Source organism: Ceratotherium simum, chromosome 17 (genome assembly GCF_057802395.1).
Source record: "Ceratotherium simum simum isolate JZ-2026a chromosome 17, ASM5780239v1, whole genome shotgun sequence".
NCBI classification, from domain to species: domain Eukaryota; kingdom Metazoa; phylum Chordata; class Mammalia; order Perissodactyla; family Rhinocerotidae; genus Ceratotherium; species Ceratotherium simum.
Genome location: NC_141916.1, coordinates 32,574,068 through 32,601,017, shown reverse-complemented (window position 1 = coordinate 32,601,017; position 26,950 = coordinate 32,574,068). Strand labels below are relative to the sequence as shown.

Here is a 26,950-nt window from a genome sequence, read left to right as displayed (position 1 = left end):
TTATGTTTAATAAAACATAAATATTGTCATAAACGATTGCTGCTAAAATCCTGAATATACTCCAGTCAATATTTCACATTTAACTGTCGAGCTTTCACCTGGAGGTAAGCCATTGCAAACTAGAGTGAATGTGCAAACTTGATCTCCTCCAGACTTCTCTGTGGCTGTCTTTAGAGCTGAGGTAATAAACACCTTAGCTCCACAAGGATCTAACTGTTATACACGCAAAGGACTATCTCTCTGGAACTATCAATGCTGGTGACAGAGGACAGGTCTCGTGAAAAGGAAATCGTGAGCAATAATTACCTAGGCATGTAAAGGACTCTCTCGGCCACCACAAAACCCACCCTGAAGAAGAGATTGCTGGCTGGAATGAACGGGAAAACCAGGAACAACAAGCCCACTAAAACTTCCTTGTGCTCCAGTCTCTGAAACACACAATAGTGAAGGACAAATTAATTTTGGTTTAATTCCACTTCCGGCAGCATTTAACCATCTCTTTCATTTTTAAGTTCTCATTGAAGGAATGACTAAATTAGACCAAGGTAAACCTTTTGATCAGTGTGCTGAATTCATCAGAGAAAGCCCTCAGGCTAAACCCCCTGGCACATCAAGATATTCACACGTCCCCCTGACACACGTTTGCCACCCAGAAACACCTGATAATTGTACAACACGATCAGGGACCATTACTCTTTGTTCCAGGCGGCCCTATAGCAACACTGCTTCTTGGTCTGGCTCCTTTCAGAATCCCTGTCCCCCCAGGGAACTCGTTTCCAGGGAGCAAAGCAGCTGGAGAGAATCAAGCTCACTAAGGCATCCTGGAGAATTATTGTCCTTTCGGAAATAGAACACATTAAAAAAGAAACAAACCCACACACAAAGCCCACCAGGAGAAGCACAGCTTAGCATAAAGGAAACTAAATGCGAATGGTAAAATTTGGGGCACCAATGAGGGAGATGATTTGAGCTGAGGAGTTTTTAGCACCTTTAAAATTAAGCCAGCAAGCAAGTATTTATTCTGTGAAATTTTTTGGAATCAAAATTCACTACAATAATTCATTAAATTGACAAAGCACCTTTCTCTAATATTGTATATATTGATTTGTAAAGATTTTTCTGTCAACTATAATTAACAGAAAAAAATTCCTCTTTATTACTAATAATATGTTGTAATGGACACTGTAAAAAGTAGTTTGTATTTCTATTGAGTGTATATGGTCATATGGACACATTTGAAGAGAGGCCTATTCAAAACAAACCTTAATGTATTGGATGGTATTACTTTTTCTTTTTAAAAAAAGTTTAAGAAGAAAACCAAATAGAACTTTCCATATTACAGTTTTAAATGTTTCTTAGGAACATTTTTAAAAGTTTATTACTTTTAATAATTGTAAAAGACTAAATAAAAGAATTTCAAAAACAAAAATAAGATTCCCTAATACCAACTACTACTACTTTAAGTATACAAAGTAAAAGATTTTAAACATCTTGAGATATTTGTCACCTCAATTTTATTAAAATCTTTGTTTTGCTGACTACAACATAGTAATAAAATTTCTGAGAGCAATTTCATATGAACAAATGTGATTTGGAATATTTCCCCTAAATAATTAATGGTTCTGTAAGCGATGATCTCCACTTTTTACTTAAAGGAAACATACTCTTTAGAATTAAAAGATGATAGACAAAGAAAATAAAGCTTGTATAACAAGGCTTCAACTCAAATGGATGCAATAATATATTTTCTATGACACACTAAAATTGAGGAAAAAATAGGTGAGAAAAGTAGCAAGCTCATTATATTTAAAAGCTATCTTTGTAATTTAGATTATACTTTGGGTTTACAAAGTACATTTCAGTTCAAGAACTTAAAGCTGACATAATTTAAAGAATAAACACCTTTGTAAGAATCCTGTGACATCAAGAGCAAGAATTTCTTGCTAAAATTGAAAATAAATCCCCAAGAACGAGTGTCTTGTCGAGTGTTCCTCATGAACTCTGACCTTATTATTGAGTATGGGGTTGACGTTCTCTTTTTATAGGTGCACTTTTATTTTTTAGAGACCGTTAAATACTTCTTTCAACTCTTTTCAAAAGCTGAAATACTTTTTACAAAAGTATTCAAGTGTCTTCCCATAGACATTTCTAAAGAGAATTTAATACTCCCCATTTCTTAATCTTACAGAATTAAGAAGAATAAGGGTATAAACAGAACTCCAACTGGGCCATTATCCATGTCCTTAGATAGTGTCTTAGCCAATGAGCTTCCTCTCTGCCCCTCACTGAGGTTATGAGAGAACAGCCCTCACTGGGGATCTGAAAGAGGCATCATCACCCCTTCTCGCCTGACCAAAGGACGCCTTCCTCACTATGGCAACCATATGCGTATGTCCTTTACTCAAGAGAACACTGAGCTCTTCAGGAGCCATTAGGTTGGAAGGAGGTGACAGCAGACGCCCAACTGCAAGCCTGCCTCCCTCCTCATTCGCTGAGCCCTTGCAGTGGGCATGATCTCCAAGGTGCTCACTGCTGCTGGGGACATGGGGATGGGTTCTTCAGGCTCCAAGCACAGCCTCTATTCCTTCCATGGCAATCATCCCAGTTGTAATTGCGTATTTATCTGTGTGCTTACTGTCTGTAATGTCTCCACTAGACTGTAAGCTCCATGAGGGTAGGGAGCAGTCAGTTGTGCTCACTGTGCATGATCTGTGCTTAGCTCAGTGCCTGGCACTTAGTGGGTGCTCAGAAATATTTGCTGAACAAAGGATGAGGCAAAAGAGAAAACTGGGTGTGAGAAAGAAGAGGGTAGAGAGGGCTTCCTGGTGGAGGTGACAATCTGGGTGTGAAAAATGAATGAATGGCTTGCAAGGCAAATTTGGTGGTGGTTGGTGGGGCAGTGGTCACAGCTAGGTGCATTCCAGGGGGAAGATACAGATTGTACAAAGCAGGGAATAAAACTATACACGTTGGTGGGTGACAAATCTTGAGGGTCTTGTATACCCTGTGTGGAGCTGATCTTTACCTAGAGGCAACAGGGAGAGACTAAATGGTCCCATATGTTTAGAAAAAAAAGCAAAACAGTGTCCAGGAGTTGATGTCTAGATTCAAGTTATGGCCCTGCAACCAACACGTCATCATCAGTCACGTTGAGCAGGCACATAATTAGCCCTTCCATGCCTCAACTATAAAATGAGATGAAGGAGGCTCAGGGCTCAGCGGTGCTGGATCATCACAAAGATTTCCTGACCAGCGAAAGTCCACATTATTGGAGTTGTGAGCTTAGAGGCCACCACTCCGTACTGCTACCAGAGGGTCTGGTCTTACAGCGTGTTTTTCAAAACATTCAATTGAAGACAGTGGCGCTGAGACCAAACTCAATGAAGTTTTGTTATTTTATTTCGAGAAAAGTAATAATTATGAACAAACTCTTTATTCTTTATTCAAATTAAATGCATGATAATACCCTTCACCTTCCCTCCTCCCCATTCAGTCAAATGAGATAGAAAATATTCAAGAACATATTTCTTTCAACTGCAAGTCGATCAGCCAAGCAGAAAGTTGTAAAGTTGGGGGAAATATGTCATGGACATGGCTGAATTTCCTAGAATGAGAAAGACTAGGAAGCAATCCAATTTTGTATCCTGTGGATCACGGATGTGACAAAAGTGGCTAAAATAATTTATAGCTTATTTCAACTTAATAGATTTAGACGAAACTCAAACAAAATATGAGTGGTGGAAAAAGAGAAAATCTGTGACACTTTCCAGTGTACAAAGTGAATTCATTTCTAGGAAAAGAGGCAAATGGAAGTTTACTTATTCCAAATTACATTAGGGGGTGAAAAGATATGAGAATTAAAAGTGCTAATAACACGGCCGTTAACAATACATGTTATTTGTCTGATTAACTGTTCTCTTCAGACAAATTAACTCACTTCTGTGAATTTTAAGTTGATCAGTTAAACAAAAGAAAAAGTGTTGATATCTATTGTCATCTGTATGAAAAATGTTTAACAGATTCACTGTGCTAAGTATTAGGTTTGATTTTTCTTTTCTGGCTTGGGAGGATACAGAGGAGCATTCCCCCGAGCTGCAGAGGTAAAAATCTCTTAACACCCCTCTTAGGGTGCCCAGAGAGTGGCTCAGCCACCATCAGCACAGCCACGTAACTGACTAAGCAGCTAATGGAAGAACAGTGGTTCTGTCAGAACTAAAAATTACCTCAGAGGAAATCCAGCTCCAGAACCCAAGTCTAGCCTCGTAGCTTCTGGTTTATCCCCTTCTTTCTTACTCCCAGTACACTTTTCAAAGCACGACTCACAGATGAGGACACAGAGACAAACACACAGAAAGGTACACACACGTGCTCCGGGGCCAGCAGTGTGTGGGTGTGTTCACGAGAACAGGACTCCTTTCCGCCCCATTCAACATGGACAACATCCACTGCACGCTATTCCCTTCCAGAGAGGCAGAGAACAGGCCCCATTATCATAATGATCATCATCATCACTATTATCACATTTCCTCTCACCTCTAAACAGGTACAGTGCATTTAGGGTGTGAGCGTGTTCTCATAGTTCTACGTAGAGCACAGTTATATTTCACTCCTAAGGATTTATTTGGCAGCTCTAGCCTCTAGCTGTCTGCATCTAATTTATCAATCTTCAGGCAAGCTGATGACAGTAAAGCTCCTCTCTTCAGCCCTGGGCGTAAGGCATTCGCCAAGCTGACAACTGGCATGGGTGACTACTTATTAGGACCTCCTTTTCTTATCTGTTTATGGGTCCCCTTTGTCCATTAGACTATGGCTTCCTGGATGGGAGTCACTGTCTCGTTTAAACTGATCTAGCTACCTGGCACAAATATAATCATTAGTCAACCAATACGTGGTGCAATAGGAAAGATGAGCAATGGAAGCTGCGTATATGCACTGGGGTTCTCAAGCACCCCAAGAGCCATTTTAGGGACTTGCCACTAAGGAAATCTCACACTTTTGGTAACCCTCTGAAACACAGTTTTTGCAACATTAATTTGGGTTGAAAAGTTCTCAGTCCTTGAGCATCCAAGAGTATCTTATAGGGGTCTGGCAGAGTTGACCAACGGTACTGAGATATTTTTAATCAGGATATGTACATGCCTTCTCTCTCTCTCTAATTCCCTTCATTGCTACTTATTACTACTCAGTCTTGCATGATCACATGACTTTTCTGCTCAGGAAAAGTGACATCTTTCACTTCGCTGAAATTCAATTTTAACTTTTCAAATATTTCAATTTACTAAAATATTCAATAACTGATTACTACTATTATGGAAGTTCTTTTTAATTGAGGAAGACAAGACATTTAGTCAATTGAAACCCCCTGTGGCGTTATCCGACTGCCTCATCTCTTAGGAGGGGTTTGTTCTGAATTCCCGTTGCTGAGCTGGGCAGAGAGCTAGGCTCATTCTCCGGCTGAGTCCCGAATTACAACCCTGCAGCAGGCAATCCGAACTGTGCAAGTTTAAATAAACTCGAATTTAATCTTCACATCAACTCTGTGGAGGTGAGCATTGTTATCCCCGTCGTAAATGCTTATTTGTCTTAGACCTTTGGCTCCTTCACAAATGGCTGTGACTACAAATCAGCAAGAAAGTGGAGGTTACTGCATTATTTTTGTGAGAAATATTCCCCAAGGCTGCATAGGCCTTCGGGTATCCTTCCTGCAAAAATCGGGAACCTGGGCTCTCCCTGTGCTGCTTTGTACATTTTAAGAATTTTTCGCAGCCACCAACCCTATTGCTGTCCACAGGAAACGCATCGGTGGGTCTCCACTTGAGCAAATCAGGGGCTCAGGTTTACAATTAAAACATCATGAAAATTGAATCTACAAAAGCCCTTAGGTTTATTGATGCTCTCAAGGATGATGATAATAGAGACTGTACCAAATGGATAGAGAAGCAGTCTTATCCTCAAAACACTACCTCAGAAGCCAAGAAGGATGCTTTCAAGACCAGAATGGGAAGTGCCAAGCTGGAGGAACAAGGACAGAACGAGCTTGGCTGTTTTGGGCAACAGGATTCTTTCTGAGCTCTGCACAAATGTACCTTGAACTCATTCCTCAAGGGCTGCCCTCTTGTCTACCTGACCTTCACTGTTGTCTGTGTTTTCCTTTGAATTTTACAGCCCTGCCCCCTCGCTCCTCTACCACTGTCTGGCAGTGGCCCAGTTCGCCTGTCTACAGACACAGCTCGTCTGGGGCTCCTCTCCATGGCGATAGTGCTGGTGACAATCCCCTCCTTTGCCCCTTCAGGCCATCTGGTAGGTGTCACTTGGCATGTTGGCTCCACTAACCCTGCCCACATCACTGCAAATGGTCCCTTCATAAGCTCTCTTCGATCACTCCATTGGCTGTGCCATGTGTTTCCCGTAAGGACTGACTGATTGATCAGCTCAGAGTGAAAGAGCATAGTGATAGAAGCAGAGAAGTGGATCCCAAAGCAAGGGCAGAACTCTGGCTCTTGTGAGCCAGAAGGAGCCGGCTCCAGCCCACTCCTGTCTCGGTCCCATCCTTACACTGTTATACCTCCTTTACGTTTCAGCCCTTGGGCAAACCATCATTTTTAAGACCATTAAGGCTAGAGAACATTTAAAATGTTGTATAAAAACAGTCAAAACAAATACCAATCTGAGAGAGCTTTTTTTCTGGCAAATGAGATTGAGACCAATCCCTCAACAACTGGAGAAGAGGCAGTTTTGAATTTTTATTGCTACTGTGATATCAAATGCGAAAGACCACTTCTTATGACTCAAACAAGATCTGGAATCTGAACTCCATAGCAGCAATGCAGGAGGCAAGAGGAATCTTGGGGCAGTCTTAAGCGTAGAGACAAAAAGAAAAATTAAAAGCTGATTTTCAGAGCCTCACTCATGGATGCCAAATTCCTTGCTGATACATATTCACCTGGGAGGACACAATGTCACACTGCAAGAGGTTTAAGGACAGTCTTGCCAGGACATGAACCCAATTCACATCTCTAATGTCAGCAGGAAAAGGGACCATTTGCACTTTTTTTCTCCTTAGTCTAAAATCAACAGGATAAGCTGAGCTGGGACAGCAAATGGCTTGGGTTCAGGATCTCAACATCACAGCTGCCAACCCACACTCTACTTGGCTCAAGCTGGTGATATCATTTCCTTACTTTCATGTGCTCTGAAATTTACTCATAAATGTATGGGGAGAAAAATTTTAAAAGGGGAAATGAATGAAGAAATTATAACCCCTCAGAGACAAAAGTAGATTTGTACACTCCGTGTTTTCTCTGAGCCAAATTAAACACTGCTTCTTCCCATGCCAAACTTTCTTCACCAAGCAGCACTGCCAGATGCACTGACAAACAGAGCCGGAGGCAGATTAAAATCACAGCATTCATAAACTGACATTTTCGATTTCTGGTCTTTGGTTCTGGACTTCATAGGGTTTTTTGTTTGATTTGCTTTTAATCAACAATCTGAATCTTCTTGCCAACACTAGTTCCTGGGATTGAAACTTCTTATCTCACAAGAGCACACAATTACATTTCAAGGTTAATCAGGTAGAGGAGTGAAGCTCTCAGATTGCTTTACTCTAACTGAGAGTAAAGAAATAAAGTTGGAAATGGATGTTACATTCTGCATAAGTATGTTTTAAATGTTCAAAGAAAAATAAAAGCAAAAGTCTTTTAAAAGGCACTTTAGGCCGGCCCTGTGGCTTGGTGGTTAAGTGCGCGCGCTGCAATGCTGGTGGCCCGGGTTCGGATCCCGGGTGCGCATCGAGGCACCACTTCTCCGTCCATCCTGAGGCCGAGTCCCACATACAGCAACTAGAAGGATGTGCAGCTATGACATACAACTATCTACTGGGGCTTTGGGGGGAAAAAATAAAATAAATAAAATCTTTAAAAAAAAAAAAAAAAAGGCACTTTAGAAGTAACAAGATTGGAAAATATAGTCCAGTGCAAAAAATGCCACTCACTTAAGCAAGCACTAGTAAGGAGTTGAGGGAATTAAAAGTAAATTAGAAAAACATTGTTCAAAAAATGTTTTCCTGATTAGAATGAAACTTTTACAGGAATTTATGGAGACACAGGAGAAGTCAGAGAAATGAACTTTCTTCATCACCATCTGCAGTTCTGAACAAAAATGGGAAAGGCACTAGAAAGCTATGTATTAAAAATACAGTGAGGAAGGAGCCGGCCCCATAGCCTAGTGGTTAAGTTTGGTGCGCTGCACTTCGGCAGCCTGGGTTTGGTTCCCAGGCACAGATCTACACCACCCATCAGCGGCCATGCTGTGGTGGCAACCCACATACAAAATAGAGGAAGATTGGCACAGATGTTAGCTCAGGGCGAATCTTCCTTACCAAAAAATATATATATATGTGTGTGTATATATATATATATATATATATGTGTGTGTGTGTGTATATATATATATGTGTGTGTGTGTATATATATATATATATATATATATATATATATATATATATATATATATATATATATATAAAGAGTGAGGAAGACTAGAGATGGAAGGAAGCAGCAAGACAAGATCTCTCCTAAGGTGATGTTCAACTTATAAATTATTATATGTGTGCCATGGGAGGGAGACATGCGGATGGGGCAATAAAAACCACCTGGTAAGTTGCAAATGGTAGAGGATGTAGGAAAAACAAATATCTCTCAAGCACATACCACATGCCAGAAATTTGACTTAAATTGTCCCACTGAAATTTCATGATAATATTATAGTGTAGGTAATTATCCCCAGTTTCATAGATGAGGAAATTGAGGCTCAGAGGGCTTAAAACACTTATCCAAGTTGATCTAATTAGTGAGAAACAAGGGTTTCAAACTGAGGCTGGTTCACTGCAAAGCCTGTCCTTTCCCCACGGTCCACATGCCTTTGGAATCCAAAGCTGTTGTCGAGTGTAGGGGGATTGCGGGGGAGTTTCAGCCCTTCACTGCCTTCCAATTTTGTAGCAGAAACACACTGACAGCAGATAAGACCCAGCAAGCAATTTGGAGGTTGCCAAGTAAGACACTTCTAAGGTAGTCTACAAAATCTCACCTCCGAGGCCTGTGACAGAGGGCACCATTGATTCACTTTGCCAGATAAATGCAAACACAGGTATTCTACAATCTCAGGGATACAGCAGGATATGCAGCACAGAACATGTATTCCTTGTCATGTATTCTGTTGAATGAATGGTTTCAGATGGTCCACCTACTCATTCTGACAACCAGCCTCTGGAAGAATGGACCTATCCGTGTCTACCAGCCACAATATGTTAAGACATAATTGATTTGACTGGTCTTAATTACTGAATTGTAAGTCAAAATTGTATTTAAGAAGCCTTAAGAGGAGGATAATGATTATTTTGGTATAAAAAATCAAATACTATGATGAAATGGCCCTTCGTACTAAGGAAAATGAGAGAACATTCATAATCTAGTGACCAGAGAGGCACAATGAGTAAGCTAAGCAGACAGGTAGGTGGGACAAAGACATTCTAAAGTTTAATCTACACGTGCTCTGTAAGTTGTTATTGCTCTAAGTTTCCATTTTTAATATTCAACTGTTTACTATGAACAGTGTATATATAAATCTTCCAGGAATATAATACTGTGATAACCACTTAATCTTTTAACATATCTGTCATATTCATATACATATCAGGTATTCACTCAGGAAGGTGGATTTGGAAAATCAAAATAGTGGTGTTGTTCTAAGAGATATGTGTTCATAAGTGTTGGCATCAAAGCTAGCTGGGTGGAGTCAGGAGAAAGGAGGAGCTGGGGGGAAGTACCAGGACCCCCTCAGACACCCCTGGTTTCAGGGGAGGCCCTGTCCAGAGGAGGGTCAACAGTGTGCTAGACAGGGTGCCCATGAGAAACAAGGAGAGAAAATGTCAGCAGAGCTCAATCTTGTGCCTGGAACCTGTCCAGAGCAGAAGAGGGAAGAGAGAGCGAGTCCACTGCTCAGAGGCCCAGGACTTGCATCATGCTCACACATCCAGCTCTGGGTGGCAAAACGGAGATGACAAATGTAATGCCACAGAATCCTAGGTCAAGAACTATAACTTAGTAAGGTGACCCAGTGCAGGGAGGCAGGAATGATTAACCAGTGTTTTCCCTCAGTAAGGATTCAATTGGAAACGAGAAGACTGATTTAACTGTGCAAGTAAAGTCATGAGTGAATTTAGCTTTGAAGAAGTGGAGAAGACAGGGAGAGCATAAATTAGAGCATAAATTAGATGCATTTTCATAAATAGTTTTGTTCCTATGGAAATGTACATGCCGGGCAGAAGCAGTCTTCCACCTATGACCACTGCTCAAATATTTCTGTTAAGGAGATGTCCCCCTGTCAAACCCTTCCAAAGCAGGATGCTATAGACTTATTTTTTGTTAAGAAAGGCACAAGATGTTTTACTTTTTCACACAGTGAGCACATTCACTAAAATGTATGATTCATCTACCCACTTGGGATTGTCATACAGAAGACAGTCCCTTCTTCCCTCTGTAATCTAAAATGAATAAGGAGAAGGAACCACAAAAATCTTGCACAGCTTCACACAGTCAGGATCCAAATATTTTAGAGCAATATTTCTTGAAGACAATAATTCATCATACTTCATCAAACAAATTACAGTGAAATGTCTGGCTTACTTCAAGGTTACAATATATGAAAGTAATAAGAAATTTAGTAAGCTTCTCTCTTAACAGCTAAAAAAAGTGAGATTTACTTGTACAATTGAGATTTACAAGTACAATTGAAACTACTATTAATAGTGGATTTGGTTCCTGTTATCTGTCAATGTACTCATCCAAAATCAAAATATCTTCTACAATCAAAATATGTTGCATCTCACTGGATAAGACTCACTTTCCTGCTTCTGAAACATACGGAGATAACAGCTGGATGGATCACTTTGTTTCATCAGAAGTTGTTAAAAAGCTCTTTTTCCAAATATCTGACATGATTAAATAATGTTCTTCCCTCACCCTTAACTGTGCATTCAAACAGCCCTCGTATCAAAGTTTAAAAGGCCAAATTTAACAGACTAATGAATGTAGCAAAGGATGGAAATTAAGGCCCTGTGTTTCAAAATAGTATCAAATACTTGTAATTTTCAGAGTTCAGACGTTTGAACACCTATTATCATTGTTTCATTAGGATAGCTTTCCACCAAAGAGCAACAGCATAAATCTCGAAAATGTATACAAGAGAGAAGCAGCTTAATATGATCCGTATGAGGCTTGACATAAAGATACAAGTAAGAATTCTACCACATATTCCCTATTTGGGAGTCATTTTCTCCTTGGGAAATTCTTACAAGGTAATAGGAAAAAAAGTCTTAGATGGAAAAACATAGGCTAAAAGTGTTTCCCCAACAAGCCTTGGCATCACGTTATTCCCAAGTGAAGACACTGTCATAGTGAGCACCTAAATCTATTAATAGGCAGAAAACTAGAGTTTACTGGCCAAAGTCACCCAAATCAGAAGGGACTGTGGTGCCTTGGAACGGAGATAATTTTCAAGGCAATGCCAGGGAGGCTGACATTAATAAATGGTCTTCCCAATTCATCACTTTTTAATACCAAATGCCAGAGTCCTGGATCACACGCTCTCTAAGCCAATTTGGCCATTTAAAGTTGCCAGGTCCTTCTCTAAATACTGGTGGCCTCTGGCAACTAGAGCCAGACAGGATACAAAAACGAACGCAAGTTTTAGATGAAATTCTGCCAAAAGTGCAACAATTTATTAGCAAACAGTCACACACTGGCTTATCATGAAGCTCAAGGGAGTCCTTTCTCTGTCCTCCAGCTCTCCTACAGGAACCTTCCATGCAAGGAACTATATTCTGAAGCAAGAATAGCTCACTTTCTACTCAGGTAACACACAGAGTACTCTGTCAAGTATCTTCTTTTTAAATCAACAGCTAAGCAGGTGAAGATATGATTCTGAAATTTCTCCAGTTACAAGGAAAACCAGATGTGGAGAGAGAGAGGCGGTGTTACTTTGGTCTTACTTCGGAATCTGTCACTTCAAATACTAGGTGATACCTGCTTCCCCAAACAATAACATTTTATGGATGGCCATGTAGTGTCCCTCATCCCATCATGAGTCTCAGTAGTCACAGTCATTGTCTCAAATACCCACACACACATTTCTAATTACAGCCTCAGTACAACGGAGAACAAGATTCCATCAATCTGTTTCAAGGTCTCACCTTTCACTCGCTGTTGACTAGTTGGAAACTCTAACTCTAAAAGAAATGGTTTCAAAGGAATGCTTTTTCAGGTGGTATTGCTAAAGGGATAATAATATGACAATTCTGTGGTGGTGGCTGTTCTTCTTCAAGGTACAAATACGGCAGGCAAGAAAATGTTTAAACACTGCCCAAGAATGGACTCTCAAAATTCACTTATCCATCCACCCTGATATATCTAAGTCAAGACTTTCCAAAGCACTGTGTTCCCAGGACACTGATCCTGCAAGAAGCCCCTAAAAAGGGTTCCAAATTCAAATAAATTTGAGAAATGCCATTTACTATACATCCCATTTGGAACTCAGAAGGTTTAGAGCACAGTAATGAAATATGTTAAACTTTTTAAAATCTAGTACTTCTGAAATGCAGAATCTGTATTTAGAGTAACCCAATTTAATGACCTGCGTGATGCTAGAACATATTTGGAGAAATGCTGGTATAAACTGCTCAAGCAGAATGAAGTTAAAAAGAAAAGTTTCCACCTTAGAAGTCTCTATAATCTGTCCCAAAAAATCATCTCACTGTCCGTGAAACAGAAAATTCTCCCTTCATCTCAGCTATAGCCTTCATGCTACAATCGAAAGACATTTTCTGTTGTTTGCCCTTGATAGAGATGAAGAATAGCTGACCACCAGTTTCCATGTTAAAAATCACTATATATTTAGAGAACTTTATTCAGCCATCAATCTGCATAGTCTTGGCTTCAGTCCCGAGAGCAGGAAGGCTTCTTGGCAGGTGAGAGGCATGTTTAGATCATATCGGTTTTTAGAAGGATAATTCTCTCAGAGGTGGGGGGATGGAACGAAAGTGGAGAAAAACAAGCTCTTCTTCTGGGTTTTATTCTATCTTTATTCTCCATACTCAGCATATTGTTTGAATCCAATGAGTGGTGAATGAATTAAATACCTAATATCTTACTGCTTTCCTCTTAAAATGCACCGTCCTGTACCTAAATAGCCCCTACAAAGTTATTCTGCTTGTCGCTAAGTACTCTGACAGCTTTTAAGACCATTTCCATCACACAGCTACATATGTGGCTGCTGACTGCAACTAGTTATGCTGCTCAGACCCCTGGCCTTTACCTATGAGAGACACAGAAAGTATAGGAGCACCCAGGGTGCTGTCGGACACCTCCCCTCAATTCATTTGCCTGTCAAAGTACTCTTGAAAATTTTCCCATCCTCAGTAATGGTTCTCTTGGTAAAAGATGGTCACTGATTATTCGTTCATTCAACAAATATGTCTTGTTACTATCTCTTTATAGTCTCTTTGGGCATTGTGCTTATGGGTAGTCACTTCAAGAATTCAGTAATCAATAACTTCCATCTCCTTTGTATTTCCCAGGTATTATTCTAGGCTTTTTGGAATACATCAGTTAGCAAAATAGACGCCTCCCCCGGACCCACCCCCACCGCCCCCCATCCCCCCCGGAAAAAGAAAACTCCCTGGCCTTCCAGAGAGCAAAAAAAATAAAAAAAATAAGAAAGAGAGCCAGAGCCTGGCAAGGGGTTTCTGCAATATAATAAGGTGAGCAAGAAGTGGGTTGCAATTCTAAACATGGTGGACAGGTAGGCCTTGTTGAGATGGTGGCAATTAAACAAAGACTTGCAGGAGATGAAGGAGTCGGCCACAGTGCTCATTTCACAGTAGGCCATGAGTTCAGGAAGGAACAAGAGAGAGAATGGGGTAAGGGGAGGGTGGGGCCAGGGCCTGTAGAACCATTTAGGCGAATATAAAGGTTATGACTTTTACTTTGAGAGACATGAGGAGCCACTGGAAGATTTTAAGCACAAGAGGGACATGATCTGACTTATGTTTTTAAAGAATCATTCTGGTCACTGTGTTGAGAATAGACTGGACCACTGGCACAAGGGTAGAAGCGGGGAAACTAGTTAAGTGACTACGGCAATAACGCAGGTGAGAGATGCTGGTGGCTTGGACCAGGGCGAGAGAAGTGAAGGTGGAGAGAAGTGGTCAGATTCTGGATACATTTTGAAAGTACAGACAACAGGATTTATTGGTGGGTTGGATATGATATTAGAGAGAGAGAAAGAGGAAACAAGAAAAATCCAAGAATTCTGGGTTGGGCACCTAGTAGAATGCACTGAGATGAAAACGCTGTTGGGGAAACAATGAACGGGTAAGTTCAGGAGTTAAATTTCAGAATGTTGAGTCTGAGACATCATGTGGAAATGCATTTATATAGCACTTTCTTTTCTGAACAACCCCAGGTACCAGACACATTATTTCATTTATTCTTATTATACTTCAGGTGAGAAAGAAGTTGGAAGACTTTATTGTCAATATTTTGATGTGTAATAATGTAGATATACAAACATTAAAGCTCATATTACAAACTTGCTTTCTTTCTAATATTCTATGCTGCCTCTTTAGGCAAAGTATGTATAAAAAGTAAGGAACTTTAAATTTTTAAGGGGGGGTGATTCTCCTCAGGTTGTATTTATTACAATCGGCATCCCTTTATAAGCTTGTTGGGCATTGTACTTACAGCAAACCACTTAAAGAATCTGGCAATCAATCACTTCAGTCTTCTTTGTATTTTCCAGTACAATAAGCAATTTCCAACGGGCTTTCTGTTTAGAGGGACCTGTTTTAGCTGCTTTTATCTCTGCGAGTCCTAATAACATATTTCATGGTTTTCTTAGAACAAGATGGAAAAAGGTGTGCTCTTTTAAATAGAAATTTCATATTCCGAATGGAAATAGAAAGGATAGAATGGCTCCAGGAGTTACAAAAATGTCTTTTGACCTTTTTAAGAGTTTAAAAACAATCAGGAGTATTGTAAGGCTAAGCGGTAATGAGCTGCTTTTATGAGAGTATGAATCATTAAGAGAAATAAAGTGTTAAAAATTAAGATTATTACTCAAAAGGTGTCAATTATTCTGAGTAAAAGCAAGTAAGTAGACTACGAACCCTCACTGAGAATCATAAAGCATACAATCATGAAAAAGAAAGCAAGCTGTTACTGACGTCCAAAAACTCCTTTTTCCATTATGCAACTATCTAATTCTTCCATTAATAAATCCAGTGAGTCTTCCAACTAAGGTATAAACATCAGAGGGTGGGTAAGTCATTTTCTTATTAAAGAGTGTGACTTAACGAAAATGTAATTGCCCTGGGAAGGGAAAGAATAAAACAAATTATTTAATGATGTGAAAAAACTCCTGCCAGGCTCAGATCAAAAGCCAAGCAGAGCACCCCAGGTACAACTGAATTGTATATTACACAGAACATGAGGAAGAAGGGTTTGTATAAGGTTCAGATCCAGCACAGGGAGAATGACTTCACAGGTGACATATTAATCATGGGCCAAAAGGAATGCCTTGGGAAGACTTTGCTCCAGGGTCTCTGATTTCCAAGTAGCCACTGAATACAAAGTTGCATTTCTAGTGTCTATTTCGTTCCAACACTCATCACTGAATGGAATGGAGAAATCCACCAATGATAGTAAGAAGTTTTCAGAACAACAATATCTTGCCTATTTTGCTAAACTTTCAAATACCTTTAAAGACATCTATAATATTTCTACAGTTGGGAGGTTTAGGTGATAACTCCAATGTTCATTTATAAATAAGTCAGTGATATTTGTCACCATTTTCTTCATTTTTTTTCACTAACAGAGTAGTTTTGTGTTTGGATTCTGCCCTTCCATTATATTTGAACATACCTACTTCCAAATTCCAAAATATGCTTAAGCCTTAAAAACCCGAACATATGTTAATACCACTAGCTCTTAGGTCAAGAATTTAACCTCTGTTACCTAGGGTGGAGAAGAAAGAGAGGTTGGGGGGGACAGGATTAATCTTCAGTACCACTAGAATATTTTTTGATCATGTAAAGCAGGATTGTATATTGAAATATATAGAATCAAAATAGGCAGTCAACTGGATTATGTTTTTTCAAGTCTGGTTATTCCTCCAGAATGGAAAACAGGAGCCCTTATTGTTTTCCTGACTTTGAGCTGTGACAACATTATGATGGTGACAATAATGATGACACAAAGACTATAAAGACAGCTGACAGGGACCCAATGCTTTCCCTGTGCGCCACTGTGCTGAGTGTCTCATGTGCCCTGGTTCAATATCACAACGACCCTACACTATGGTGCAGGAACAAGGCTGAACGAGGTGAGCTCAGAGCTGGTAAGTGGCAGAGCCTGGCCTCACACTCAGGTCAGTGCTAATCACTCCACGGCTCCCTCCTCCCAGCCTCAGGACTCTTGATCTGGAACTCAGGGCAGCGCTCCTCCACACACACCTGAGTTGTGTCCAACAGGCAGGGAACTGGCTTCCACTTGAGGCTGGTGTTCACGAATTTAAAGCAGACTACCAAGTGAAATTATAGTGACAGAACATACGTCACAATAAGTATCACATATAGCAAAGCAGAGACATAAAACTATGTGGAAAGAAGCAATAGCAATGGATCTTTAAATATGTTCCATTTTAAAAAGAGGTACAAATCCAACTTCTCTATTTTCCAACACTGCATCTGATAAAGCGGTAAGCTCATTTTCCAACACTCATCAGAAAAATGATATAAACAAAAATCTGAGCTTTGGAGCACGGCCTAAGGGCCAAAGTTGACTATAGGTACTGACCTGGAAAACTGTGACCCAAGCAGCAGGACGTTATCACCACAGGCAAACAAGTGACAGGTGAAGAAGCCAGCTGAGAGCAGTGAGAAGAGCCTGGATCAGCTGGGCCAGTCAAATCTGAGACGGAGAGGCATCCCAGACAATGGCTACTCCCATGGCACTGGTGGTCACAGAGAAGAGACCATCAGGGCCTCTTCTATCAGTGACTGCAATGGTCCAAAGCAGGACAAACTGGATGGATGGGTTGTAAATGGCCTAGAAAGACTGGATCTATAAGTGAATGAGGAGAATTTTCATGCATTGAGGATAGAAAAAGGATGGAGAATGTGGTGCTTGCAGAGAATGGGAACTGAGAAGAAATGTAGGCCAGAAGGAAAAAAAAAACAAACTAGCATTGGCATAGAGCCATTCAACCATTAAATGCAATCTTCACGCCCCAAGTTCAATTTTATTTTACCATTTGGTATATTAAAACTTGATGCCTATTTTACCAGGTTTCAAAATGACGCTTCCGAAATTTACAAGATGTACTCCATAGTGATCCATATGCCACAATAATACCATAACCTATTATTTGCCTGAGCTAAACGCAAAATAATTTCCAGAAATCTGAAATCATGTTAGGTCAACTGTATGGGTCTATGGTAGTACAATGTTCTATCCCAGCAGTCAGCTAATTTATGGTGCAATGGTGGAGTTGAATAGCTGTGACAGACTGTATGACCAGCAAAGCTGCAAATATTTACTATCTGGTTCTGGCAAAAAAAGTTTGCCATCTCCTACTCTATCCCATTGTGCTGTATTTGTACTGTACCATAAGCTGCTCCAAGTCCTTTTGGGAATGAGGTAAGAATGTCAATGAGCAAATAATCACTTTCCAGTAGCGGTTCTCATTCTAACCTTACCCCCTTGTTGAGATGCATGGGGGTTTTAAGGAAAGAGAGATCTAAGGCTGACAATCTCTATTTGTCCATCAGATATCTGGCTCCTCTTTTACTGAGTATATTGATGGGGGCTGCGATACAGACTACCATGGACGTTAATCAAGAGCAAGGCTGAGAAGAGGCAGGAAGAGAGATCCCTGAGATGAATGCAGCCACTTCTCCAAGTGAGAAGACGCATTAGTTCCACCTCCATCCTGCCCCTCCATTTCCAGCAAGTTGTCACTGGTGGTCATCTCCACTGGTGAGGCTGCAGATTCATCCCCATGAGGATCTGAGAATCTGGCTTGTTTTCTAGGGCCCAGAGAGGTGGCCTACAATTCGTGTTGGTTTCAAGGGAGTGACGTGGAAGACCATCTAACTATGCATAGACAGACAGGGACACAACTGTGATCTCTACTAAAAATGAAAAAAACCAAACCCTTAAAGCCCCATACTTGGGGGAGGAGGCCTCCACTGCCTAATGTTCATTCTCAAAAGATACCCCATTGTTGAGGTCATTATTAGGAAAGTCGGGTCAAATTAGGAAAATCATTAATCACTCTCTTTTTTCTTCAGGTTTTACTTTTAGAACTATGCCACAAGATTATAAAAGGTATAAAAATACCTTAGAATCTTCCCTGTGAGAATGTATAAAGAACTAATAACAAATAAATTACTCTTAAATATAATTGAGGGGTGATTCCTCTGTAATGCAGGGAAATCACATTAGAGGACATGAGAAAACAACACCCATAAAGAGTAGGACCAATGGTATTAACTCCTCTCAACAATCCAAATGAGACTTGCTACTTTCCTGATATATGTCACTATTTATTGCAAGTCAACAGTCCGACATACAGTCTGCAAGAGTCATAAAGAAAAACCCAAGCACATTCTCAGCCTATGGTTCTCGTGGTAGATAGACATTCACTACTCACAGAACAGAACGGAATAATTAGCCTTCACGGCTTAAATACTCTTCATCTCTACTGTACATACATTCCAACAGAGTGATTATCCTCATCACAAAAAGTGAGAGCAAATTAGTTGACTTTAAAATTCATTGCTAAAAAAAATTCACTCCAGGAGGCCAGCCCCATGGTGTAGTGGTGAAGTTCAGTGCACTCTGCTTCGGAAGCCCAGGTTCACAGTTTCGGATCCCAGGCGCAGACCTACACCACTCATTAGCCATGCTGTGGCAGCAACCCACATACAAAATAGAGGAAGACTGGCACAAATGTTAACTCAGGGTGAATCTTCCTCACCAAAAAAAAAAAAAATCCAATCGAATAACGAATTTCTATATTGTCCTCTACATTATGTAATATAAGCTCAAATGTATTCCTAGTGAATAAAGGGTGTGAATAGGAAGAAGAGATGAAGGAGAGGTACAGAAAAAGACAAATTCTACATTTAAATTCTCAAAGATGCAAGTGAACTCTTCTATGATAAATAATAAACTACTCCTTGAGGTCTTAAATTTCTTATGCCATGAAAACAGGACAAACTGTAAACAATCTCTAAATTCATCCTGCAGTAATTTCCAGAGAAAGGAAACTCTTAGATGCTGTGTCCTAGTTCTCCCACTCAACCCTGGAACGGAGCTTGTCAAAAGTCAAACAGCTTCTCTTTGAGTTGCTTACCTACAGGGACACTCCACTTGGATGTGGAAGTGATCTGGAGGAGCCTGCAATTTGTAATGGTGTCTAACTTAACTTACTTTTATCAAAGAAAGAATTTGTTTTCGCTTTTAATAAGTGTAAAAATGGACAACAACAAATGTTCAAAGGAGGCCTATGGAGGGTAGGATTTGGAGAGTGGGCAGGGATTGAAAAATAACACACTTGCTGTTTTATTTATTACATGCGTTAATTTGTAGCTTTGTGAAGTCAAAATAATTTCCAGAAAATTTCAAATAAGTGTAAATACAACTGTAACAGGATAGATTATGTCCCCCTCCTCCAGTGCCCTGGTTGATAACAAGAGAGGATGACAGAAGAAGGTTTTGGTAAACTGGAGGAGAAACAAAGGTTGTAAACATATATATTGCCCCCAAATTATGCCCCCTCAAAAAAGGTTAATATTAGCAAAAGAAAGATTTGTATGTCTTACAAATCCCTTATTGACTATAAGGTCGTCCTTTTCTTTCAATCCCCACCTCCCACTCTCCACAAACACACACAGAAGCATCTAAATGCTTTGAAGGACCTTAATTCTTTCCCCAGTCTTGTTCCCCTCTGTGGCCTGGCCGTATCAACAAGAAAACCAGACAAAAACACTGGATTGTCAACAACGCCAGAGGCCAAGTGGAAGAAGCATGGCAGGAGAGCGGTAAGTAGGCAGAGGCTTAAAAGACCTAGGCTTGATCCTGTACACACAGACACACACACACACACACACTCACTCCATCATCTCTTTGATGTCATTTCAGTTGTCTCTATCCCTTGGCTCACTCCGCTCCAGCCATGTCAGTTTCCTTGCTGTTCTACAAATGCTCCCATAGTTTTCTGCCTCAGGGCCTTGGCACCTGCTTTCTTTCTACTTGAAATACTCTTCTCCAATAGCCACGTGCTCACTCCTTCGCTTCCTTCATGTCTCTGCTGAAATAGCATACCTGGGAGGCCAGCCCTGACCTCTCACAGCTCTTATCAACACTTAACAAATAACAACATATTTTAAGTGTTGAAGTGTAAGCTCCATGCAGACAAGACCTTCATTTATTCACTGTTCTAATCCTAGCAATTAGTAGGCACTCAATTAAAATTAAGAGCATGAAAGAGGAAGAAGCAGTGAGGCTAAAGAGAACATATTCTCCCTTGAATATAAGCCAGAGTGACTTTTGTATGATTGAGAATCAAAGGTGAAAATAAAAGAAATATTTTCCACGATTCTCTGGACTCAATGTCTATGCTTGTTTATCCAATAATGTTTTTTCTGGTAACGTATTGTACGGCCTCACCATCTCAATATTTAAGGACACAGCCAGGGATTATAAAATAATCTCATTCCTACACTTATCAATACAGTACATATATCATTTGGAAATATTCAAGGTGAACAGAGCTGTGTTTATTTCGCTGACATCATTACAAACATTTCATCCACTGTTCCTTTTTAGCATAGAAGAATGTCGATAAAGCAGAGCCTCTATTTTGACAAAAGCTTAATCCTACTGTTTACTGTCTTGGAGTCAGAGTCCTTAAGATTATGTCCTTAGTAACTAATCATCTCACGGAAAACATAGGATTATCCCCACTTTCAGAGGCTTCTTTTTTTTTTTTTTTTTTATAATTTTATTTATTTTTCTTCCCCCAAAGCCCCAGTAGATAGTTGTACGTCATAGCTGCGCATCCTTCTAGTTGCTGTATGTGGGACGCGGCCTCAGCATGGCCAGAGAAGCGGTGCGTCGGTGGGCGCCCGGGATCCGAACCCGGGCCGCCAGCAGCAGAGTGCATGCACTTAACCGCTAAGCCACGGGGCCGGCCCCCAGAGGCTTCTAACCAGCAGGAAAATCTGACTTTTAAGACCTTCTAGTGTGTAAGCAGATCAAGAACAGAGAGGCAAGGCCACACAAACATGAGTCAGACGCCAAACCTCTGTCTCCAAACTCTGAAGAAAAAAATGTAGAAAGTGTAAGTGGCCTCCAAGAATTGCCAAGGCTTTAGTTAATCTCTGCAAAGAATTTTCAAGATGAAAGCCACCACAGAAAAGCTCAATTTTACAATCACCACAGCTGGAATGCTTTGCTAATTTTTTCCCTGATGCATTACAGTGATGTTGGAACAAATTCCATGAAAGAAAAGGATTAACAGCCTTCCAAGGAGGAAGTTTCCATTCATTCATCATGTTATTAAAGACACTCTGGGGAGGGCCAAGGCTCACCCGTGTGCAGGGTCTACTGCCATCATGAAAGTCCATATTTAACACACCTGACCAAGATGACAGCCAGTGGGGACTCCCCACTCCCTGTAATTAGTTGGGAGGGAGTCAAGGAAAACTCTTACTGACACACCACTCCAGCACTCTACTCATTTGCTCCTGCAGATCAATTACAATACAGCAGGCGTGCCAAACCATGAGCTAAGGTCAGACTCTAATAAAACAAACCTCATATTGACCCCCAAACATTTCACACTGTTATTGAGTATGGTCCTTTTATAGGCTTTAGATAATTCACTTAAAAAAAAAAAAAAGGGTTCTGCATGCCAAAATCTAATGGAGCAGAGATGCTGTTTATAGTTTTGTTTTGTTTTTTTTTAATTTTTTTTGTGAGGAGATGAGCCCTGTGCTAACATCTGCCAATCCTCCTCTTTTTTTTTTGCCGAGGAAGACTAGCCCTGGGCTAACATCCGTGCCCATCTTCCTCCACTTTATATGGGACGCCACCACAGCATGGCTTGCCAAGCAGTGTGTCGGTGCGCGCCCGGGATCCGAACCAGCGAACCCCAGGTCGCCGCAGCGGAGCGCACGCACTTGACTGCTTGCATGCCTGGGCGGGCCCCTGTTTATAGTTTTATTCACTAGGTAACATACACTGAGTGGCAAACAATAAAATTTAGATAAATATTGGATGCAGCAAGCTCTTGATGCTAGAAATAAGGCAGTGAAGAAAACAGAAAAAAATAATCTCTGTCCTCATAGGTCTTACGTCCTAGTTGGAGGAAACAGACATTACATAAAACAACCAAATTATATAGCATTTTAGAAACTGGAAGTATAGTGAAGAAAAGTTAAAAAGTGAAAGGGAGATAAGAAGTGGAGTGGAAGGTATGTGATTACATCTTAAATAGGGTAGTTACGGGAGGCCTCATCAAGAAAAAGATATTTGAGCTCAAGTTTACATAACTCACGGGCATGCCGGAGTTTCTTGAGGATGGTTATTCATATCATCCTTGCCTTATAAAATTGATTTACAGAAAGATTAATAAGAAGATTACTTTAAAATAAGCTGTTTGGAGGAAGGAACAGTTTATTCAAAAAATGGTGCAGAGACAACTAGACAACCACATGCAAAAGAATGAAGGTGGACTTATACACCATTCCATATACAAAAATTAACTCAAAATGGATCAATGACCTAAATCTAAGCTAAAACTATAAAACTCAGAAGAAAACATAGTTGTAAATCTTCATGACTTGATTTGGGAATGGATTATTAGATTTGACACAAAAATCAATGAATAACAAAATACAAAAATAAATTGGACGTCATTAAATTAAAAATTTTTGTCTATTAAAGTACATTATCAAGAACATGAAAAGACAATGTAAAGAATGGGAGAAAATATTTTCAACTCATCTATCTGTTGGGGGTTTAATATCCTGAATAATAAAGAATTCTTACAAGTCAACAACAAAAAGACGACCCAATTAAAAAGTGAGAAAAGGGCTTGAATAGACATTTCTCCAACGAAAATATACAGATGGCCAATAAGCACATGAAAAGATGTTCATCATTGGTCAGCAAGGAAACGCAAAACAAAACCACAATGAGATACCTCTTCACGCCCACTAGGATGGCTTTAAACAAAATAATGAAAAATAACAAATGTTGGCAAAGATGTAAAGAAATAGAATCCCTCGTACACTCCTGGTGGGAACGTAAAATGGTGCAGCCACTGTGGAAAATAGTTCCTCAAAAAGTTAAATATAGAATTATCTTATGATTCAGCAATCTCACTCCTAGGTATATACCCAAGAGAAATGAAAACATATGTCCACACAGAAACTTGTACAACAATGTGCATAGTAGCATTATTCATAATAGCCAAAAGGTGGAAACAACCCGAATGTCCCTCAATGAATGAATGGATAAACAAATTGTGGTATATACATCCAATGGAATAGTATTCAGCCATAAAAAGGAATGAAGTATTGATACATGCTACAAGTTGGATGAACTTCAAAAATATTATGCTAACTGAAAGAAGTCAGACACAAAAAGCCAAATACTGTATAATTCCTTTTATATAATACATCCAAAATAGGCAAATCCATAGAGACAGAAAGCAGACTAAAGGTTATCAGGGAGTGGGCGAGGGAAGAGTCGGGAGTGATTACTTATTGGGTATGAGGTGTTTTTATGAGGTGGTGAAAAAGCTTTGAAATTAGAGAGAGCTGGTAGTTACACAACATTGTGAATATAGTAAGTACCACTAAATTGTATACTTTAAAATAGTCAATTGTATATTTGTGAATTTCACTTCAATAAAAAAGGTTTTAATCATTCAAAAATTTTTTTGATCACATTTTCAGGATCACATACTGTGTTTTATATTCAAATTTCACTTCTGTATTCATTCCAGCCTTTAATCTATTTGTAACACTTGAATCTTTTTTTAATACATCTTTATTGAGATGCAGTTCACATACAATAGAATTCACCCATTTTACACGTACATTTTGGTGAGTTTTCATAAATGTACATAGTTCAGCCACCACCACCAGAATCAAATTTTTGAAAGCATTAAATACTTCAAAAAGTTCCCTCAAGTGTCTTTACAGTCAATCTCCATCACCACATGTTTTCTGTCATCATAATTCTGCCTTTTCTAGAATTTTGTATGAATGGAATCATATAGTATATAGTCTTATATGTCTGGCTTCTTTGACTTAGCCCACTGTGTTTGAGGTTCATCTATGTTGTTTTATGTAGTAGTAGTTTGCTCCTTTAAATTTCTGAATAATTTACCACGTTAAGTTTATCCATTTACAAGTTGAGGTCATTAGATTGTTTCCATTTTTCAGCTACCACGAATAAAGCTTCTATAAATATTTATGTACAAGACTTTTGTGTGGACATAAGTTTCTATCTCTCTTCAGTAGACACTGAGGAATACAACTGCTTTTTTTAATGTTTAACTTTTTAAGAAACCCTCGAATTTTTCCAAAGTGGCTGAGCCATCTTCCATTCCCACCAGCAATGTATGAGGGTTCCAGCTGCTCTACATTCTGGTCAACACCTAGGATTATAACTGTTTTTAATTACACTCATTCTAGTGGGTGTGTAGTGGCAAATCCTTGAGGCTTTAATTTGAATTACCCTAATGACTAATGATGCTGAGCATCTTTTCATGTGTTTATTAACCTTTGTATATCTTCTTTTGTGAAGTGTCTATTTAAATCTTTTGCCCATTTTTAACGTTATTTGTCTTATTATTGAGTGTTAAGAGCTCTTTAAATATCCCAGATACAAGTCCATTGTAGATATATGTTTTGCAAATATTTTCTCTCAATTCATGGCTGGCCTCTTGATTTAATTAACATTATCTTTTGAGGAGCAAAATTTTTAATCCTGATGATGTCTAATTTATCAACTTTTTCTCTTATAATTGTACTTCATGGATCTCCAAGAATCTTTGCTTAATCCAAGGTCCAGAGATTTTCTCCTATTTGCTTTTAGAATTTTTGGTATTATTTAATTCTTCTGTTTAGGACTGTAATCCACTTAGAATGAATTTCTAAGTATACAGTATGAGGTAAGAGTTGATATTCACATTTTTTCCTATAGGTATTCCATTATTTCAGTACCTTCTATTTAAAAGACTATCCTTTCCCCATTGAATTACCTTGGCAACTTTGTCAAAAATCAATTGATGATGTAAGTGTGAGCTTAGCTCTCTGAAATCTCAATTCCATTCCATTTTCTATTGACTAGTTTTTTCCCAGAGTTTGGGTCACACTCTCTTGTTTCTTTACATGTCCAGTAATCTGATTAAAAAACTAGACATGGTATGTCATAACATTGTGGTGACTCTGTATTCTATTTTGTTCTTTTGAAATTTGCTGGTTTTCCTGTTTTAATATACGATGAACTTGCCTGGACTCAAATTGAAAAACTTGTTTCTTTGCAGAGAGCTGAAATTTTTGCTCAGTGTTTTTTATCTTTTGCCTGGATCTCTGGGGATCTCTCTTATGTCTCTCCAGTTTTGTAATCAGCCAACAATTTGAACTGAGGCTATATACACAGATAGACAACTCAAGCCAGGGATGCTTCCATCCTCTACCGACTGGCCTATGTGTGGGTTGAAGAATTCATTAAAATTTGCAACAAATAAGTAAGTCTCCCCAGTCTTTCAATTTTGCTTATGCTCCCTAGAGAGCCCCATGTGCACAAGTCATTTGCAGTCAGCCATGAATGCATGGAGAGTATATTATTCTCAGCCCTTCTACAGCTCTCTTGCTTCCAAAATCTCCCCCTTAAATTTCCAGCTGCTCTGCTAGTCTCCCAGACCAAATCAGCCGCCTCTAGCCAGTAGACTTGTGGGTCTTTACACCAGATCTAGGGGGATGGGTACATCCTCAGGCATGAAGCGTCTTACCCAATGCAGTAGCAGTTTTTCATAAGGAAACATTTTCAAGTTCTTTGCTGTCTTTGATCATTTGTGAAATGGGTACATTTAATAAATTTTTCCAGTTTTACATTTTACCTTTCTTTTTTTGGAGTTAGAATAACCCAACAACTCAGGCAGGCAGTCATTAGTGGAAGTAGAGTCTTAACCATATTTTAAGTACTTGTGAATATATTGTCATTATCTTATTTCTCATCACATGAAATCAAACAAATTACTTCAAAAATTAGCCAAACACAGCAGAAAAAAAATTTCTTGTTTGCAAATATGAAACTTCAGATTCACTTCCTATAGGGCTGATAGAAACAGTAAAAGAAATCATATAATTAAGGTGGCCATGGTCTGTAACCCCACTAAGGTCTTTAAAATATATACAACTTAATGAAAATTTTAAATACACAAAGTTTTTCAGACAAAAGAGTAGATTCAATTTAGACCCAGACCTCCTGTTGGAAAAAAAGCATTATTGAGTATAGAGTATCTCTTTTCAAATGCAGAGAGTTCATTTGATTTTTAAGAAAATTACCTTGAAGGCTGCTAAACAGTGAAGGCTCAATAAGGCCATCACAACTGCCAGAAGGATGGTGGCTAAGTTCCGCACGTCCCATATGGTCTCTACCAGAGGAATACTGCCGACCTGCCAGTCATAGCACAGCGTGACAGGCGCAAGCAGAAGCCACACGTTGAAGGCCAAGAGGTAGGAATAGGTAAGGAATCTACAAAGAGAAGAAGAATCACTGAAACACAACTCAAGATCCATGACATTTTG

The 26,950-nt window shown here is 39.4% G+C and overlaps 1 protein-coding gene across 1 annotated transcript in view; it reads right to left on the bottom strand.

Moving 5' to 3' along the window:
* LOC101406248 (transmembrane O-mannosyltransferase targeting cadherins 1) overlaps window positions 1-26,950 on the bottom strand; it is a 258,671-nt gene that overhangs the window by 86,735 nt on the left and 144,986 nt on the right. Inside the window, exons 8-9 of the mRNA XM_087442617.1 lie at window positions 26,708-26,897; window positions 307-428 (exon numbers count right to left, since the gene is read on the bottom strand). Of these exons, the coding sequence (XP_087298743.1) occupies window positions 307-428; window positions 26,708-26,897 (312 nt within the window). The remainder of the gene's footprint in view (window positions 1-306; window positions 429-26,707; window positions 26,898-26,950) is intronic.